Below are 22,103 nucleotides of genomic sequence, written 5' to 3' on the forward strand. Positions count from 1 at the left end.
AATTATATTTAATTTAGTAACTATATTTAGACAGAAATCTTACTCTTTTAGATTTGTTAAAATTATTTTTATAAATCTTTTAGACGTTTAACCCTTTACAGTAAAACTTTATCTTTACAAAAAATTCTGTTTCATTAAATATATGAAATCTACAAAAAATCTACAGCTCTATAATTTCATATTTTGTTGAGTTTTCGTATTATCGATGATGCTTAAATAATTGCATTAAAGTATAAATGTAGTGATAACTTATTATACATTACTAAAGGAGTAAGATTGTGTAAGTATTTGAAATTATAAATTTGATAAGTACTATTTTGCGTTTATGCAAGTTAAAATCTGCATTATCTTATGCTTTATGCACGATGCCAAAAAGTATTATACAAATTAATATTTTAATTTTAGATGATAATATTCTGACTTACGTCTCTAAATTAGTTCGTATATTCTAAACAAAATCGTTAATAGACTTACGTACTAAATGTAATTGCTATTAAATAAATGAAATATAAATTTGATAACGTTTTCTTATTTATCTTTATTATATAATAACTTGAAAATTATTAAATAAATATTTTATATTTAATTATAATAAAGATAGGTTGTATGAACTTGCTCAAAAAGATCAATTAAAGAGAGATCCTGCAGATATAAAGCATTCAGAAATGGGGGAAATTTTTTTGGGAAAAATTGTATCGTTCCGATAAATTTTAAAGGTATACATTTACATAGATATATATTTTATACACCTTTAATAGTTAAGTACAAACTTTTCGAAAGATATTATTAACATTTGCCCGCCGAGTCATATGCTATATCGCATAAGGTGTTTCGCGAGATCATAATTTGCCGTTGACATTGTAGCCTATCCAAACGATCTAAAACAAAATAAATAAGGTATATTATCATATTTGATTAGTCTTTTATGTAAACCTCGCTCCGAGTAAAAAATTACAAAATTTTTTAAAGTAAAATTTATTTGGAAAAAAAAAGATTAGACTTTTTTCATCATTTTTTCGATGCGTTTTTTAATAAAACTAAATTAGGCTTTATGTCATTATTATTTTATGTTTTCAGAGATTTTTAATTATATTTACTTACAATGTATAATATAATGAATTTGGTTTGATTTTTTGTAATAAAAATTAATTTTTCACAAGCTTCTTCCCACTTCAATATTAATGCTGTCTTGTTTGAGAAGAAATAAAAATGTGTATTTCTAAATTCTTCTTTCCGATGATCATTTTTACATGTTTTTATTTGGCAAATACTCATTTTGGTCTCTCGAGCTGTTACTTCAAAATTACCGCGGTGCAAATGTTTGAATAGTTAAATGATTAAAATTACAAATTGAATTTTATTATTTATTTATTTAAAATAACATAATTTTATTCCTCTCGAAACGTAAAAATTTGACTTATTGATAAAAAAGTATTATTGATAAAATAATTTAGATTAAACAATAAAATAGAATTTCAGATAAGGCTATTTAGATAAGGCTATTTAGATAAGGCTATTACGATAAGGGTCGTAATATCTATTTTTTGAATAAGATTTTACTCTTTATGTTGAATTAGTATCCTATAATAAGTAAAATTAATTTGGAATGTAAGAAGCAGAATGTTTCGGTATAAATTTATATTATAAAAAATTAAATATTTCGTGTAATATAAAGTTTATATAAAATTATAAAGAGAGGAATAAAGTTATAACAAACTAATCGCTTATTGTATCACAATTGAAATATCTAGTGAATTCAAAATTCTTTGCTTATTTAGTACCTACAATCTTTATTGTCCGTGACGGCCGTGACCTATAAAAAAGTCATGGTTACAAGAGTAACGGGGTTAATTTCGTTACTCGTTACTGAAGAAGATGTAATGTTCGTTACTTTTTCGTTACTAATAAAAAAAAAATAACATCGTTATCAAATCGTTACCCCCAAAAAGTAACGAAAATGTAACGTCGTTACAAATAACACGTTACTTCTCAACCTTCGACTGCAAAAGTTCAACTAAAAAGAACAGGTCTCATATTCTATGGATCGATCGCGCAATAATGTCATGCACTTTTTGATACATCTTTCTTATACATCTTTCGAATATATATTTACAAATTTTTAAATTTCTCGGTATCGAGTTATTATAATTTTTCTTGCTCTACTTTATCGCCACTTGTGCAATGATACTCGTGATAGTACTTTATGAATACTCACGATATACGATTATTAGCTTGCACGATTAACTATTCATGAACAATCATATATTACACGTAAAAAAATATTTTGCTGTATCCAGCTAGAATTATAGTTGTTTTTTGTATCTGATAGAAAATTATACATCATACGCATAGAATTTATAGCACAAATCTAAATTCTATCTCTGTCGTCTATATGATTAGATGCAATACATATCCAATATCGCAGTATCTGCTAGAAATTTATTTATTCCAGCTATTTTTCGTACTTAGATAATTTTCGCTGTAACTGCAAGATCTTTTTAGTGTACGGAATTAATAGATATTTCGTATGATTCAATCATTTGGAATCAAAACGCGATAGAAAGACAGGATTTATTATTATTTCGCGAAAATTAGGGACGATAATTACTTTTATTTAACAAAAAGTTTTTGCTTGAGTATAACTCTCGATTATACTTTGAACGGTAACACACGAGTCATAAAAAAGTAACGTTAATATAAATAGCAAATAACGCAAAATTCATGCGATTCTTATTTTCATAAAATATAGTTTGTATAATTAATAATTTAATTAATTTTTCGTTTTCGTGCACCTTTTATGATAATATCTTCTATCTCACAGGTATGGCCTTGACGTGGTGGGAGGGCTCAGTACTCCGAGAGTACATATACGAAAAGAACGATTTTTCTAAAGTATTTTAATCAGCGCACAATATTTAAAAAATATTTTTTAAATATTTATTTAATATATTTACATTAAATAAACATTTTAAAAACATTTAAAAAATATTGTGTGCTGATTGGAATCTAAACACACATTTTCGAATTTATCTGAATGATATATCTAGTTAAATTTTTAGATAGTTGAATAAAATCGTTTTCTTCATGTAAAAATCCCAACGACGGGGAAGCTAACATACTCTCATCGATTTAACTGAAAGTGAACGAATCGCAGCTGGTTCGGGAGTGTTATTGAAGTTACCGGACTAATGGACTTTTCACAAAACCCATTCGATGGAAATTTATTTCGACAATGGAATCATATTTTCGATGTTTTGACAGTAAGCAGAATTCTCATTGAGACGTTACTGCATAAAGTGGCCACTCTATGGTCACTGCACTCTCACGTCAAGTGCTCCGGGCACGAGATGATGCCGGCCGCATAATGTCATGCACTCCGCAATGATGTAGTGTTCGCACGGTTTTGCAACTACTGTTGCTGTCGGCTGATTGAGGATACGCTCTGTCTGTCGGCAAACGGTTCGGCCTTTAGCGATAAGAATTCGATCGATTGACCCGGATTTGTGGTGACCTGGATCGCCCAAAAAGAAACTGCATTACTCTGATCAGGGCACTCATTTCTCTGTCTTTATCTATATACCAGCGTCTTAATCGCATTTATTCTTGATCTGAGCCTAGCTATTAGTTTTGTTCGTGACGAGCAGTTGAATTGCCTTTTCTAGATTGTCTAGATTGTTAGACTCAGCAATGGATACTAACTTTTCTCTTATTAGAGGCGCTCGCCACACGTCTACCACACAGCCATAATACAAATTGATTTTCCATGAGCTTCTTCTTATTTTAATATTAACGCTTTCTTTTTTGAAGTGATAAAAATACATATTTCTAGATTCTTCTTTTTGATGATCATTTTTATATGTTTTTATTTGGCTAGTACATATTCATTTTGGTCTCTCGAGCTGTCATTTCAAAATTACCGAGGCACAAATGTTTAAATGGCCGCATTTGGAATCTGCGCAGAATCGTATGAAATTTGTCTCAAGAACAAGCACACCTGAGTTTCTTCCATCATGGTTTAACCATTAATGACAAGTTTATTAATTGACAGCTGCAGTGTACTAAATAAAATTGCATATATAAATTGCACGTGTTATAATTTTCGTTTAATAATACACTTAATACTATTCGTTTCGTTTCCAAATATACAACAGATAAAAATTAATCATGCTATTTTAGAAAAAGATACATTGCAAAATGCTTTAAAATAATTACGCCAATATTTCGATTATTCATTGACAGTATAGGCTAGATTCCAAATCTATTTGTATGAATTAAAAGAACGATTGCATTAAACTTAAAAATATACAATAGAAGATAATTTATTTAAGAAATGTAAAAAATTAAGACATTAATAATCACGTAAGTAAAATATTTCTTTAATTTGTTAATTATTTATTTAATTATGTATTAACCTTCTTACCATATTTTTATGTATGTATATATATATATATATAAAGTATAAATATAAATGTAACTTATATTCATTAAACTTAAATCTTAAGAATTTATTTTATCTAAAATATATAACTAACTTATATATATATATATATATACATTTTATCTATATATCAGCATGTATACAAGAATATGGACTGTGATTGAACTAAACAAAATTATTTCTATAACTATCATACACGTACTTGACTTATTATTGTTTCTTATATTATTGCCGTTCATGATGTGGGAATGGATTTCTGAAAGGCCATATATAATAACGATTTTGAGAGCGATCATCGAGGTAATGTTTAAAAATTATTTAATATCTTGATTATTAAAAAAGGATTAAATATTCAATATAATTTTTACATTTTTTAAAATTCTTTCAATATTTCTGTCTATTACTTATATATATATTTTTTTTTTTCAATTCATTTAAAATTTGTTATATCTTTTTCGCAGGTCATTTTAGAGTTGATCATGTGGATTATCTTTGCTGGTGTATCAATACTTACTACTCTGATTTTTGTATTTGATGATGTATATTGCAGTAAAACATATTGTGATAATCGGCAAAAATATTTACATGTTGCGCAATATGATAATAATGATAAAAATTCTCATATTGTAAAGTCTCCAAATTAAAAAAAAAAAGAAAAACTTTAAAATACATAAATAAAATTCAAAAACTGTTTCAAATTTTAATTAAAAATAAAGATTTTTATTTATAGCCTTCTTCCTGGATCTCGTATCATTGTTTTCAATAATTAATTTGCACTTGTCTTGTTGTTATAAAACAGAGATGTCTGAATAATAACAAAAAAATTATATAACAGTGCCAAGTCATGTTTGCTGGGTAGGATATCTTTCTGATAAAACGTGCTACATGGAAGACTAGAAAATAATTATGCTGTTTGAATTCCAAACTAGTGATATTATCAAATTTTACTATAATAAGAATAAAACAAAATTTTTATAGCAGAAATATTTTTACATGTTATTAAATTATAGAATACTTCAGTTAGAGCAATTACATCGATCGCGATTATAGTGAACATTATGGCCGCAGTCATATAGGGTCACTAATAGTTAGGTTATTAATCAGATTTGCATGGCAAAAAACATTAGTGAGTGAATGAATTTAGTGAACGACTTTTTAGCAGCGTGTTTCAGCCATAAGATCACAGCATAAATTTTTGCGTAAGACTGCATAATACATAAGGCTAAGGCCCTGCGCACAATGGAAGAAATATTAGGAACAGGAATAGATATTAAGATTTCAACCTATCAGAAACCGTGTATTTCGGTGTAATTGGTATCTGATAGATTAAAATCTTAATATTTATTGTTAGATAACCTGTTCCTAATATTTCCTCTATTGTGCGCAGGGCCTAAGGTATAAGAAAATCAACCAATTAGAGTCCTTCATTTCATACTCTGATTGGTTGAGTCTCTTATGTCTTATGCCTTATACGTTATATAGCATTATACAAAAGTCTGTGCTGCGACCCATAATCGACAAGAAGTAGACTCGACGCGATGTACTCGCTTTGATAATCTACGTGCCCCACTCACTTGTAGCGAGTACGAGGCGGGAGTTCAGCGAATCATTATATCACATAGCGCGCTGTATAGTCTCAATAAAACTTCCTACGAGGTCATACGTGAAAACAGTCGAGTCACGATAAGCAATTTCCTTTAACGTACTTTAAATCGAATACTGGTCGAGTCATTATTTCTTTCTATTGCGAGGTTTTTTTTCATAACGTTTTTTTTCTTGTTTGTAATACTTGAGGTAGAATTGTTATACAGCACATATTAATCGATACCTGTTGGTGCAAGCAGCCGCGATTCAGTCAACAATCGAGTCGAGTGTGAATGCGTGAATGCGTGAATAAATCAAGGTGGAATTTTCGAATTTGCTGGAAAAAAGTGAACTATCATGAGATACGTCGCGGCGCTCGATATTGGTACTACTACAATACAGTTTCACATCCTAAATGAGAAGGCAGTTACAGTAGCTTCTTCGACGGAGAAGGTTTGTTGTGATTAATTTCCTATATAAACTCGAATGGTGAATTATAAACATGAATTGGAATTTATATTTGAACATAGACTTTAAATAAAACACAAATAACAGTCAAGGGCTAATGAGCCAAGCTGGATGTTTTTGCTAATAAGAAATTTAATGTCTATAGTTTAAAAATATTTAAACAAACGTTTCGACCTTATAATAATAAATCATCTTCAATGTTACATTAATTTAAAATTAAAATAAAACGAAAACCGAAACAAAAACGAATAATTATAATTCCAAATTAAATTTTTTTTTTTATAAAACTACATATTCATACACACGCAATAACATACTTTATAAATTTGATTCCATACGGATAGCGATCGCACTCCTCGTTATTAGATCGTCCGCGCTTCTTATGAATTTGTATCACAATGCGGTAGTTAACGTCGTGTACATTTTTAAATTGGATTATCTCCCAATAGAATTTAAATGTTCTTTATAAGTAAACTAAAATTAAAGATTATAATAATGTACAAAATTTGTTAATCCCACGAGATTAAAAAACATAAGAAAATATCACTAAAAAATCCGATATCACATTTATCATTGTTGCTCATAATTGTTCTATATGATATACAATTGTTCTATATGATTACATTTTGTAAAATACTGTATTTTACATAAACGAAAATGAGTAAAAGCTATATTTCAATAACGTTGATAATAAAACTGATAAATTGGAATTAGTACCAATTCAATCATTTTTAATTTTATGCTTATCAGTAATTCACCAATGAATTAAAAAACGAGCAAACGTAATTCGTTTTTATGTTAATCTCACACATACGTTGAATAATAAAAAGTTACACTCGCATTTACATTTTTCTCTTAACTATGAATCAATGGGAATGCTTTTTGCAATGTTTGTAAAGAATTTTGTAAAGGAGTTGTGAAGGATTTTACGCATAACATCAACGTAAATAATAACAGAATTCATTTTCTGTCAGAGTAAAAAAGAGCAATTATTTCTGTAATTTTTAAGCGGTACAGTTTTGTTACATTTATTTCCAAATCACGAAACGATAATATTCCATGCCAAATGTAAATGGATCTATGAAAAATACACGCGTATATCCCGTCGGGGAAAAGATATGTACTTTTAGAGTGAACTGATTACAGTTTCTTGAGAAGAGAGAGCGTGCAAATGTTATTCAGACCGGTTACACACATTCAAGCAAACTTATCAAGTATGCTTGTGCAAATTGCATGAACATGTAGTGCCTTGCGATAACTGTACAATTCTGTCTTCTACACGTTTCAATAAATTTGTAGAAGCATGCTTATATAAGCATATATTCTCGTCAGCAAAAAAATTGCAGCACACATTTTAAATTTCGAAACTCACAATCAGCCTTACTTATAGAACAATTGAACGTAAAGGATTATTTATATTGGTCGTAATGTGTTAATTTGTGCTATAATTTGTAAGAATTGACTAATTACAGTCGAATGTGAAAAGAATAATTGACTATGGCTGATATATTGATCATTATTGGGCATTTAATATACGCTTTTACATTTAACTTAGCTAATTTTATGTACAGCAGTTTTTGATATACACTAATCCAGTTAATGCAAGAGATCAAATTTGTTATTGTGACTAAACGCATTAATTAAGCTGTAATTAAGATCTGTTTGCATTGTTCGAGAAATCTCCTAAAATTTTTATATTTAAAATGAAATAAATATATATTCAGGCGTTGAAGAAAGAGATAGCGAAGATGCTAAATATAAAAAGTGCGCGGACAGATGTTCTGATTGGACTTTAAGCGTACTACACATATGCACACTCCGATTTATTGTGCAAGTTACTTGCACAAGCATATCGAACGAATTTTCATATATGTTCACGTCATTTGTGCAGTCAAAATAACAGTGCAGTTTTCTGACACACATGTTCAAGTAAATTTGCTCGACAAGTTACTTGAACGTGTATAACCGGCCTAACAGGTACAGAACAAATGAAAGTAGAAAAAAAATTGAATGCTAACATAGAATGCCTTCAAGGTCACAAAGTGCACAGCGGGTAATTGTGCGCATCCTGGTTTGATATTTTTCCAATGAATGAAGACATCACTGTGGTGAAATTTTTACGCAGGAGATCGTCCTCTTAAAATATAACTACAAAAGATACGACATAAATATGTTGCTAATCAGAGAAATACAAAAAAGTGAAATCACATCTTTTCTTGTTATTTTAGCAGTCAGAAAATAAGATGGTAAGTTGGTATTTTTTTTTCTAATTTGTTTGATTAAAGTTGCATACGTTATTAAAGTATGTTATTATGTGCATTTTTTTGAGCTGTTATTTATTAAGTTTGGTTAAGAAATGTTGAAGTAATCGTATTTCATATCGAACCAGGTCGCGGCGGGCAACTGTGCGCAAGCAAGTTTTGAAGTGCGCACAATTACCCATCTTCGATATACTATATGACTAGCAATAATTTTTTCGTTTCTTCTTTGCATTATTATTTTATTTTGCCATTTTATTTTGCCAAAGTCTATGTGTATTATTATTATATTAGTTTTGTATTTTTGCTTAATACATATATGTAATATATATTTAAAATATATTTAATATATATTTATATTGCAATATATAAATATATTTTCTGATTTCTTTGTCAACATATTCCATAATTCATTCATTTCCTACGACTTTTGCTTAGCGCACAATTACCCAATCCATGCGCACAATTACCCGACGCGCGAGAAATTTTTTCGTTTTTCCGTTTTTTCCTTTTTACCAATACAACCTTATTGAATGAAAATCTGTTCGATATGAGGATACATAATGGTAGAAGAATGTTTATAGTTTCTATTTCCATACTTATATCGCTTTAAACTTGGAAAATCATTCCAGGACAATAAATTTCTCTTAGATGCGCACAATTCGCCCACTTTCCCCTACTGCAGTGTAAAGGTGCTCCTTAGTATCTCTCTCTCTTCTCTGAATTAATAAGGTCACAACACAGCAAAGAGACTGTACTTACTTATAAATGTTTAACATCGAATTAAGGGGTTATATATGTTTAAAATTTTCAAAAAATCGATTTTTCAAAAATGACATTTTCTAAAAGTAGGTCTTTAGAAGAATATTTCCTGAAAGTTTCAAATCGATCCGACAAATATTTCCAGAGATACGAGCTGTTGTGTACACACACCGACAGAAACGGTCTTCCCGGCGTTCGGCGCGCGACACACACACACTCGTAGACAGCCTATCTCATTGTTGTTAGTACGAGTGAGATACCCCGGTTTGTTGTTTATTATGAATATTGGCGAGCGAGAGACACCGAAGTATCTCACTCGTACTAATAACAAATGTGTGAGACAGCTAAAGGACACCACGAACCGGCATCATGTCCAATTCGCTTTCTCTCTCAATCGTGCGCCTGCCAGGATTTGTAAACTCCATTCGACGCGATACTGTACAGTTCGTCAGTTTATTTTCGTATATTTTCTCTGTTCACATTCAATATGTATAAAATTTCGAGAGAAACAAGAAAAGAAAAAAAAGTTCAGAAGTCGAGACCGAGAAAAAGAAGAAACGTTTTCAATTTGAAAACTGTTGAGACTAATTAAAAGAGCATCGCTATGCTCAAAGTGAAGACGCAGCGCGCGTATCTATCGCTGAACAGAGAGCGCAGCAGAGTACGCAGGAAGTAAGAACGGCTCGCAGACAAAGGCAAATTGAGATTTTGGACGCTGCTACTGCAGAAGAGCTGTTGTATGCCTGGAATAGATGACACCATGTAAGTAGAAAACAAAATTTTTTTAAATACTTTACGCGTTTTTCTCAAAACTACATTTTTTAAGTCGGTGAGCAAAATATCTCAAAAACTAATGAATCGATCTTTCTAAATTTTTTTTTTACTTATTTGGACATGAATATCTCGTGCTTAATCGAAGGATTTATATTTTAAATGCGTAGTTTTTTTTTTATTAACGAAAAAAGAACAATTTTTAAGATAAAAATCAAAAACTTTTCTTTAATGAACCGCCATTTTATTTCTAATCAATATTTTTCAAAAACGAACGATTAAGCACTAGCTATTGTCATATACTAATGAAATTTTTTTTGGATTTCTGATTTCAGATGAGTTCCTGCCGAGTTATGCTGCTCACCGCAAAATAACTTTTTTTAAAACACGTCTCCGTAAACCGGCACAGATTCACAATTATTGAATATTTTTGTACGAAAAAATTTTGAAATGTACTTCAAATATAACTTTATTGGATATATAAACTTAAACATACTATATGTATATGGTTTCATTTTGTTTAAAAAAATCCTTAAAAAATCCTAAAAAAATCGCTTTTTTCAGCCCTCTAAACATATATAACCCCTTAATCATCGAACAAAGTATTTATATTTAAAGAATTAAAAATATACACAATTCAAAATTTTTGTTAATATCTTCTTCCGAAAAAAAAAAATAAAACAAATGTTAAGCTATTTAAAAGTTATTGAATTAAGTTGATGGCTAATCGAACAGATAAAGATAAAATAAAAATAAAATGAAAATAAAATTTTTTTCCAATTTAGGTAAATCTAATATATCCACAGCCTGGTTTTGTGGAGATAGATCCCAATCAGCTATGGCAGATCATAATAAAAGTAATCAAGGATACGTTAGACCGTAAGTTATTATTATAATAACATTTTCTTGTGAAGAGTATCAAAATTTAATAAAATCCTTTCTTAACCATTTCTTAATAATAATAAAGAAAGTCCATATGAGGCTTCATGTGAACATCTATTTTACGATCAGTAGTTTCTCCTCCTCTAATAGAAATACTATAATGAAAAAAAGTGTATAAAAATGTAAAATATATCAAATTGTTTTTGAAAAACATGTGGATGTGGATCTTTTCGAACTCCACAATCTATTATCTGGAATAGATGAACGCAGAAAAGTTTGGTTTTTCACGCATTTTTAGTAGATACATAAAGCTTCAATTTGAGCCACAATTGATCGTATCTCCATTAATTACACATAAATAAATCTTATAAATATATATATATAAATCTTATATAAATCTTATATATAAATCTTACATAAATCTTACATAAATCTTACATAAATCTTACATAAATCTTACATAAATCTTATAAAACTTACAAAAGACACAGCTAATGAATTTAGTCCTTTAACTTTCACACTTATAGCGTTTTTCATTGGCAGAGCTAGTGCGCACTTAGTGCTCTTTAAAACTGTTGCACAAAAATCGGTATAAAGATGTACGTTTAATAAAAATATAGAAACGAATTAAACCGCGAAATATTCAATACATTTTATTGTGCTATTTAATAAAATACACATGAGCATTTTATCAATTGAAATATCTTACTTTTACATTTAGATTATTAGAATTACATTTAGATTATTAGAATAATGTACACCAGCTTTAATGTGCAATGAGTGCGCACTAGTTGTGCCAATGAAAAACGCTTTTAATTTGTGAATAAGATTATTGATTGATAAATTTTCACATAATAGCGCATAAAATATAATCTGCGTAATATATTAACTCAGACAGCAATCTACGTTCTGACAACATTAGAACGATATCGCAAACGTATGTTGAATACGTCATCAAGATATTCGAGACGTGTAGTATTGTGATGTACAGAGTATTTCTTCAAAATCTACTATGTTCGCGATTTCTCATCCCGTAGACTTTCGCAGGGAGCTTCTAGTGATATACCGCAGTTATTCTGAGATGTATGAGTATGTCTTCACTATATCTCCAATACGTTCCTACAGTATCTGTGTTATCATAGTGATGTCTCTGGTATGTCATATATGCATGCACATACACACATACATACATATATATAATATATATGGAGCATTCCATCCCAAGTGTGCCACCCGTGAACTTTTAGATTTTTTATTTGGCTGAAATTTTAATATATTATAGTACCCATCGGAAGAAGCTGCATAAAAATAGAGGACCTACCTTACCTTGGATTTACTAATGCTCGTGCTCAACCTCGTGGGTCACACGCCTGCACACCATGACACCATTGCACACGCCTGTGGCCGAAAAAGCAGGAAAAGAAGGATCACTCACTGGGGTGTGTTCCAAAACTCGACTTTTGTCAACTCAAGTATCATTTTATTCTTGTGTTCACTGAATGTTGAACAAGGATAAAAGATACTCGGATATAATCCAGTTTTGGAACGTACCCCTGATGGCGCTATGACCGCCATATGTTCCGGCACTTGTATTTACGAATTTTAGTGCCACAAATATGAATGTAAAATATAATTTCAAAAAATAATTTCTATAATAATAAACTATTACTATAAAAAAGATAACCAAGAAAAAATGGAAGATCTTTTCTGGGTTATAAGTGCAATGCTTAGAAATTAAATGCAGCAGGCAGCGTTGGTTCTGTATTTTATGTTGTGAGTTTGTTCTGAAAATATATGACAAACGTACACACAGACATACCGCAAGAATAATTTAGAGACGCGTCTTGGGTATAATCGATAAAATAGCAGTATATTCAACATCAGAATCGAAGTTCAATTATTATATTTGATATATCTTGACAATATACAAGAAATAATATTTTACTGAGACGTCACATTAACGTTTCTGGTTTATTCGGTATGATCACATACAGTACATTCAGTATGAATATTGAATGTTAGCATGATATCATGTGCTGTCTGGGTTAAGGCTTGAGTTGAATCTTTAGCTACTCATTGAAAGTGTGTCAAACCTCATTTCTGTATTTCGAACTGTTCTAGAGATATCCATAAACCAAGATGAACGCCAATTGGATGCATCGAAAGTAAGAAATAATAGATAACAATGCTTGTTATTCATATGATTTCGCTATTTTAATTAAATCTGTATTTTTAGATCTTATTGAAATCGCATTTTATTCGAACAAATAAAACTTTTCTTTATATCGATTTGATTTGATGATAGAATGCTTTTTCTTTGCATTTAAATAAAAACTTATGCGAATATCTTTCTGTGGGTATCTCATACTCCAAATATTTAACTACATCATCTATGATTTATCACTTTTGTTCACAAAAAAAAAAATTAAAAATAGAAATGAAGAATAAATAAATATATCTTAGTTTTGGATTCCGCCGCCTATGACTGATATCCTTTATATGTATATTTGGCTTGTTTTTATTTTATTTCGCAACTTATTTTTATTTATTTGTGACGTAATTAGATTAATTCGCTTTATTTATGATTGCAGATAGCGGAATCGATCCGAAGAATATTGCTTGCATTGGAATTTCATCGCAACGCTCCAGTTTTGTTACTTGGAATTTGAAAACTGGAAAATACTATCACAGGTATAAGAATGCTACAAAAAATGCGATAATGTCTCGATGAAGACATTTTGGTTTAAACTTATTAATTTCGAAATTAATTCATGAGGCTTTCTACGTAGTGTATATTCAACAATTAACTGTAATTGTTATTGAGTTAAACAAGGATGCATTGGAATATTACAATTACGATTGTTATTTTTAACAGGTTTATAACATGGAAGGATCAACGAGCGGCCACTTTAGTCAAGGAATGGAACCAATCAATAATGATGAGAGGTTTAAGAATGTGCGCGGGTATCTTGTATACATTTACAAGAAGAAAACGATTTTTAGCTGGCAGCATGCTAAAATTTATGAATACGCAGGTTGAAATGCTTTAACAATCAATTCTTTGTCATAAATTTGATTGTTAGATTTCGTCATATTTCAAATTTAAATTATTATTATAATTTTATAATGGAACTTGTAGACTTTCTCAAGATTTTTTCAATTAACAAAATAATTAATGATCATCTAAAATCTTAATTTATTTCCCTATAATTCTCAGGTAACTTTAAAATTAGTATGGGCTCTCCAGAATATATTGGATCTCCGAGAAGCTGTGAGTAATGAAGAGGTGGCGTTTGGAAGTGTGGATTGTTGGCTCTTATATAAATTAACAGGTAAAACAATATTTTATATTTTGCTTTTTAGATTTGTTATTGTATTTTATAATTACATAATTGTATTTTATAATTACATAATAATTTTCATAACAGTGTTAAATAATATTTCTCTCATAAAACTTAATAAATGTTATATGTAACAGTTACCTGCATATAAACATATACATATAAAAATGTCATATGTAACAGTTACATTTTCTTACGCTAAAGATAACGGTAATAATAATAATAATAATAAAATAATTTTATTTCGCTATATTATGGCCGATTAATATTCAGTTTATTTGTTATAGGAAAGCATATAATGGATGTTTCAAGTGCCTCAGCTACTGGTATTTTTGACCCGTTTACAATGGAATGGGCTAATTGGGCGTTAAGTATTTTAAAACTGCCACGAAACATTTTTCCAGAAGTAGTTGATACAGCAGGTTATTTTGGAGTTATTCCTGAAGACATATTTGGAGCTGAAATTCCAATTTATTGCTCAGTAAGTAATTCAATATAATTGTTCATGACACAACGATTATAGTAGTATGAAATCTCATTAATTAATTTTAGAATTGATAAGTTTCCTAATAATATGTTGATAAAATTAGATGGCCGATCAAGCAGCATCTTTATTTGGTTCAGGATGTTTTAAGCCTGGCGATCTCAAAATTACTATGGGGACAGGTACTTTCATGAATGTTAACACAGGACGGGAACCACACGCATCCATTACTGGTAATTTTGCAAATTTATATTACATCGCTAAAAATATACATGCTAATATAAAAAAATAACAGAATTAAAATTGAAAAATTTGTAGGACTTTATCCAGTTGTCGGATGGCGAATTGGAAAAGAATTAGTATACGTTGTAGAAGGATCTTCAAGCGACACCGGTATACTAATTGAGTGGGCTAAAACAATAGGTAATTTATTAATAAAATTTAATGAACGTTATCGAATTTATATATAAATATATAGTTTAATTTATTCATTTCTTTATTATCATAAGATGTATTTATATTTTTTTGTATCATATAATATTATATATTAAATTTAAAATTTTTACTTTATTTATACTTTTTGTGAGTTCAAATAATAGAAATTTTCGTTTTAATTTATTTTTAAGATAATGTATTTTAATTATAACACGCAACAACATTTTATCTTTTTAAGTAAAAAATTAAGTAAAATTTTGAGATATATATAATCTATTTTACTTTTTATTCAAAAATTGCTAATCGAAGACGATGGAACATAATTCGCAAATATAGAATGTTTTCACCACAAAAGTTAACTGCAGACGTTTCGACTCTGATTTTAGTTCTCGATTTAAGTTGCAATAATATTGGTGAGGTCGAATACAAATCGAAGCCAGTTTCACTAATTATTATAATGAAAAAGATTTACATCCAGCATCGAAATATCTGCAGTTGACTTCATTTGTTAAGTACATTCCAATTATTTGCGAATCATGTCTTATTGTTTTGTGAATATATAATTTATACACTAATAAATCGCGAAGATTCACATAGGCATTTTACTTATACTGTATAAATAATATACATGTAAGTTTTTAAAGCAAAAAGCAATATTTTATTTCTCTGGAGGAATTTTATGTGTACGTTACCCTATTGCAAATTCTTACAAGAAAAATTCTTGTGAGATCTTCCAAAAAAATTTTCACATACGAATTTCGGATAGAAACATACAAAACATCGTATAAGAATATATCGCATACGATACCTATAGATAAATCAAGAATCTTGCATGAATCTTACACCTATGTTACATGACTCTTATACGTATGTTACATGAATCTTGCGCGCATGTAACGTGAATCTTGCAAGAATATAACTGGAGTGTCATTATGAAAATATTACAAGAATACTATTGGAATTTTGTGTGATTTATTGCTCGTATCTTAGTAAATAAAATAGACAAGCAAGTTGAATGGGATTTAAAAGAATTCATTTTGGCTAAAAATTAATTCTTTTTACATAAATTGAATAACGACTTTTTGACGAAATTAAACTTAATTTGGGAAAGGAGCATAAAACGCCTGTCAGTTATTATAGCGAAATTATAATTTATCAATTCATTAAGACAATGATAATATATTCGGTCATCTTCAGTATTCTAACAAATTTTTTAATTTTTCTTCATTCTTTTTCATTTCATATATTGAATCCAGTTTCTGTTCATTTAATAATTCCATTTCGTTTACTGGGATGATCGATACCTTTATTACTTTGGAGCGATCATGTAAAGAAATTATTTCTTAAAAAGTATCTTATTAGGCTAAAGTAATTAAAATCTTTTCATTGTGATATAAATCGTCGTGTACGATTCATGCTAGATTCCTGCATCAACTTGAAAGATAAATCATTTCGTAACTATATACTTTTTTGAGACTGACACAAGATCTTTCATGTAACACTTAGGAATCATACATAATTAATACTATATTCTTGGAAATTATTTTTTAAGAGTTTCTTATAAGGTTAAGATACCTTTTCATACACGATGATTTATATCGCAATGAAAAGATATTGCCTTAACCTTATAAAAAACTCTTAAAAAATAATTTCCAAGAATATAGTATTAATTATGTATGATTCCTTAACTATGTATTCCGTAACTATGTCTCTTAATACTGATAAATAATCTTTTCATATACATGTAAAAATGTGTTCATATACTGTACATATAACGATACCCTGTTAAAAATTCTTGTAAATTTTTTGTACCAGATCTTAAAAAGTTGTATGTCAATTAAGATTACTAAATGAACGTACGATCAGGGCCAAAAAGGTGGCAACACTTTTTTTCGATAGGTTTCGGAATGCAGCCTACTCACCGAACGATTGGTTTTTATTCATGGATCGACAAATAAGAACCAATCGTTCGGTGAGTATAGGCTGTATTCCAAAATCCATCGAAAAAAAGTGTTTTTGGCTCTGACCGTATATTGATTTCTACGTTTGCTGCAGGAATTATAGACAATATTTCGGAAACATCCGATGCGGCAAATTCGGTCAATGACACCGATGGAGTATATTTCGTTCCGGCATTCAGCGGACTGCAAGTATGTTTTATTATATTAAATTATATTTTTTAATATCAATTTATATATTATATAAGAATATTATAAAATCATTTCTTATATACAAAAAAATATACGTTTTTGTAGTTGAATTAAAAAACTTATTTTCTCTAAACTTTTTTTTTTCTTAATTATAAAAATAAAAGACAATATATATTTAAAAATATATATTACACATTTTAATTTTAATAAAAAATATGTATAAAATATTATTATTATTTCTCTACTTAAACTGATATTTAAGAAATATTTTTTATTTATTTTATAAAATTCAGAAGAAAGAGAACATTCAAGCATATAGATATGCAATTAAGATAAAAAATAATAATAGAGCTTTGCGAAAATATATAATTATCTATATTATACATCGCTTATTGTTTCAGGCTCCCATAAATGATTATACAGCTGCAACTGGTTTCTTCGGTTTGAAGCCTACTACAAAAAAAAAGCACATTATTCGATCTCTATTGGAGAGTCTCATTTTCAGGATACAACTACTTTATGAATGCTTATGCAAGGAAACTTCTTTTACGTATCGAAGAATAAAGTAAAAATTATACACTGATGTGCTTAAAAATCCATATTTATAATCTGCGTAATTAATAATATAAAAATGATACTATATTATAAAAAAGAAAGAAATGCTTTATTCATCTGTACTATTGATTTCTAACTTCTACTATTTTTAATGTCATACGTATTTATATATAAACCTAACATTGATAATAATTGATAACATTGATAAATTAATATTGATAATAATATTTATACATATGCTATTGACTTAATACGGTATTATTCTTTAGAGTCGATGGTGGAGTTACCAAAAATGATTTTGTTATGCAATCGTTAGCTGACTCGACGGGATTAGAAGTGGAGCGTCCGGTATCTGTCGAAATGTCCATTTTAGGAGTAGCTTTTCTGGCTGGTTTAAAATGTGGTACGAAAAAATCTCTATTATTATAATAATTCATATATAATATGTATATTTTATATTTTATAATTGAAAAATTTATTAGAAATTAATATTATTTTTTTTTATGTATAGGATGTCTTAGATGCGTGCGGTTCTTTGTGTTGCACTATCCTTGATTTAAATATAATTTAGAGCATTCACATTCATTAGCTTTTAATTGCTCCGAGTTAAAAACTACTGGACGCGCATTTTTCTAGATTTTTTAAGATATAATAATCGAATGTTAAAAGTGATTGAATGCAATTATTCTAGATAACTGTACTTATAATGATAACCTGTATGTATTGTTTAATACAATAATTTCAGGAATTTGGAAGAACAGAGAAGAACTGTTGGAACTCCGTCAAACGGACAAAATATTCAAACCAAACGAAGAATCGCAATTATATTATCAATATGCAATGCGTCAATGGAAACGCGCAGTGGAGCGATTTAAAAATTGGTACTGATATACTGCTAAATCTATATAGTCAAATTTAACCCAAGAGGTAAGTGATTATATCGTCATTTTACACTAAAAAGATGGTTATATTTAACATTATACAATGTCAATTTGACACTATAATGTATTAAAAATAATTTTTAATGATTATATTGGGATATATTAGAAATTTTTTATAATATATAAGGATTACGTATATGTACATATATGTGTTGTATATTATACATTTACATTAGTTAATATTGTAAAGTTGATCAGCTGATCAGTCAGTATTTAATAATGAAAATTAAAACAATTACATAAAATAACAGTAACGCGTTTTAAAAAGTAGTTTTTCTAAAACGCGAAAATTCTATTAATGATATTACTTTTGTCATTCATATCATATTGCACAGTTGTAATTTCAATATAACTCTCAATTAAAATGAAATTTTTAATGATTCAATTTCAGATCATATCAATAAAGTGCAAACATACCACATTTATCGCGTAATGCAAGGCCATTATTGTTCTCATAAGTCATAACATATAATCTAAAATTGCATTCACAGATCATTAAAATAATTAATTTCTTGGATCATTTTCCTATACAAAATTTATATTTAATAATTTAAACAGATTAAATAGAAATATTATACAATTGTATGTACAATACTTTTTGCATAAACAACAATTATATTATATTTTGTAGATAATAAAATTAAGATTACACTCAATCTATTTGTACATAGTCAATTTGTGTTGTTTTTTGATATCATATTATTCAATTTATTTTTGTAGAGTACATCAATAGAATTTCCATAAGTGTATATATAACTCAAAAAGTGATATTAACATTTTATATTTATATTTCATTTTATTAAAATTAAGGTAACAAAATGTGCATTATTTCATCAGATGTAATGTTATAATAAAGTGTTAAAGATGATGTTGCAGATTACAATTATTTATTACCGCTAGTTAAACTTGCTTCTCGATATCGAGAGAAAGTCAAGTAAGCTATGGATAATCAAACGAGTAATTGAAAGTAATTACAACATACACTATTAGTGTGAAACGTGCAATAAGTGAAATTGCATGACCTATGCAAGCTGATGCATATTAGGACGCGAGATCGCTTATCAGCTATTAGTTGCTAACTGGCTACAATGTAGAATTCATTAAGAATAACACGCATCTCGTCTAAGTTAAATTTAGTCCTTACAGACGTTGAATAGGTGCAACACGGTTCTTCCTATATTTTACAACTTGGTCATACTCACAGTTAAACGGCAACTTTCAGTATTTGTTTCAGTTATCTGAAATTTATTGTTTGTATGATTTATTGTTTCAACAAAAAAAACTGCGTTCAACTGTATGTAAAATTGAAAAAATAACTTAAACTTATTCATAAAGTGTTAATCATAGCATTATTTAACATAAGTACATATTTATTACTAATTATACAAATTAATTAATTTAGAGTGAATTTAAAATGATGTCAGGCGTGAGAAATTTGAAGCAGGCAGTTATGCCTATTATATGGCTTAATTGTATATTTTGCATGGGAATATTCGAAATACCCATAAATCGCCCACGATATTTTTTGAGTCTCTTCTATGTCATCTCAATAATGACTGGATATTTCATTATATTTTATAAAGGAATTCATATCTTCCAGCAAGCGTTTGCTTTTGAGTTTATAATATTTCATTTTGTCTTGGGGGTCCATGTCTTAGTTGCCGTCTTAGCTATAATTCTGTTCTGGTGGAAGTCAGAGGTACGTAATAAACGTAAATTTTATGTAAAATTAGTAGATATGGTATATGAAAATTATGAAAAGACTACACTACTAATGGATTAGCTAATTTCAAAATATGTTAATAAAGAATTTTTCCTTTTGAAATCCTTTTTATAAATATAGGACAACGTTAAGTAATACATTTGCGCGCGTAGATTTTAGATTTGTTTCCTTTGACATCAGGACGTTTTATGTTTTCGAATAAATATTATTAAACAAATTTACTAATCTATTAATGAATTTCGACATTTAAAGAATATGAACAACATAATTAAGAGCAATAGTATAGCGGACCATACTTTAGACACACTGGGCATAAAAGTAGAATATGAGAAAACCTCCCGCCACATTCTACATTTTGTGGCAATCTGGTCGGTGTGCACAATAACAGTAAATGTCTTGTACATAATATGGCTTTATCATGATATTGGATACTGGATTACTCTTTATAGCTGCATATGCATCTGTTTTCCGGTTACAATAAATTCTGTAGTAGAACTTACCTTTGCTTCGCTTATCAGGTAAGTAATATATTTCTTTAAAAAATATTCGCACATCTCGTGAAAAATTTATCTAAAGTACAAAAATTGATAAGATTCTTTGATTTTCCATGGTATTTATTTTTTTTTGATCATAGTAATGTTTTTTTAAATTAATAAATAAAAAAGTAGGGCTATGAGTCAGTTACAATATAAAGAATATTTAATCATCTTTCATATAAACGTTTCGACACCGATCGGGTCATTTTCAATGTAAACAACAAGCAATATTACATAAATTATTCGGTTATATTATAATGTCCAGTAAAAACGTCGGTTATTTAGTATTCGCTATATGTGATCCATATGTATAAAAAGCATCATAAAGGTGATCTCATCTCACTTTTCAAAATTCTACAATCTTACAAACAATTCCTTAAATAATAACTTGACATTGCGTTACAATTTTAAATTATCAAGTATGTACATTTTATAGTAATTTGGTATCTATTAAGTTACATTTTATTATTTTATATAATTTAGTTAATTTTGCGTTTTTCTCTCGGCGTCTGACTTACATCATTACGAGAATCAAATTACTATAAAATATACATACTTGATAATTCAAAATTGTGTGTAACGCAATGTCAAGTTATTATTTCGAATTGTTTGTAAGATTGTAGAATTTTGAAAAGTGAGATGAGATCATCTTTATGATGCTTTTATATATGGACCGCATATAGCGAACACTAAATAACCGACGTTTTTACTGGACATTATAATATGACCGAATATTCCGATAATTTATGTAATATTGCTTGTTGTTTACATTGAA

General features: G+C 28.7%; 1 protein-coding gene and 1 long non-coding RNA gene across 3 annotated transcripts; both read left to right on the forward strand.

Moving 5' to 3' along the window:
- Nucleotides 1-4,197: 4,197 nt before the first annotated feature.
- LOC108732014 (uncharacterized) lies at nt 4,198-5,003 on the forward strand. Its single transcript, XR_001937046.1, has 3 exons — nt 4,198-4,359; nt 4,573-4,738; nt 4,900-5,003. It is a non-coding gene; the product is annotated as an uncharacterized lncRNA (long non-coding RNA).
- Nucleotides 5,004-6,035: 1,032 nt separating this feature from the next.
- On the forward strand, nt 6,036-19,511 carry LOC108732002 (putative glycerol kinase 5). Of its 2 annotated transcripts, XM_018462600.1 has the most exons (13): nt 6,036-6,475; nt 11,067-11,160; nt 13,755-13,854; nt 14,039-14,198; nt 14,381-14,495; nt 14,792-14,985; nt 15,095-15,221; nt 15,307-15,411; nt 17,479-17,573; nt 17,975-18,138; nt 18,398-18,531; nt 18,874-19,055; nt 19,461-19,511. In XM_018462600.1, the coding sequence occupies exons 1-12, from the start codon at nt 6,380-6,382 to the stop codon at nt 19,014-19,016; spliced, it is 1,527 nt and encodes a 508-aa protein (XP_018318102.1). In that variant the 5' UTR covers nt 6,036-6,379; the 3' UTR covers nt 19,017-19,055; nt 19,461-19,511. The 2 variants fall into 2 exon arrangements, with proteins under 2 accessions (XP_018318102.1, XP_018318094.1); XM_018462592.1 differs by lacking the exon at nt 19,461-19,511 and having other exon boundaries at nt 18,874-19,088.
- Nucleotides 19,512-22,103: the final 2,592 nt, after the last annotated feature.

Source organism: Mycetomoellerius zeteki, unplaced genomic scaffold (assembly GCF_001594055.1).
Source record: "Mycetomoellerius zeteki isolate Tzet28-1 unplaced genomic scaffold, Tzet1.0 scaffold102, whole genome shotgun sequence".
Taxonomy (NCBI): domain Eukaryota; kingdom Metazoa; phylum Arthropoda; class Insecta; order Hymenoptera; family Formicidae; genus Mycetomoellerius; species Mycetomoellerius zeteki.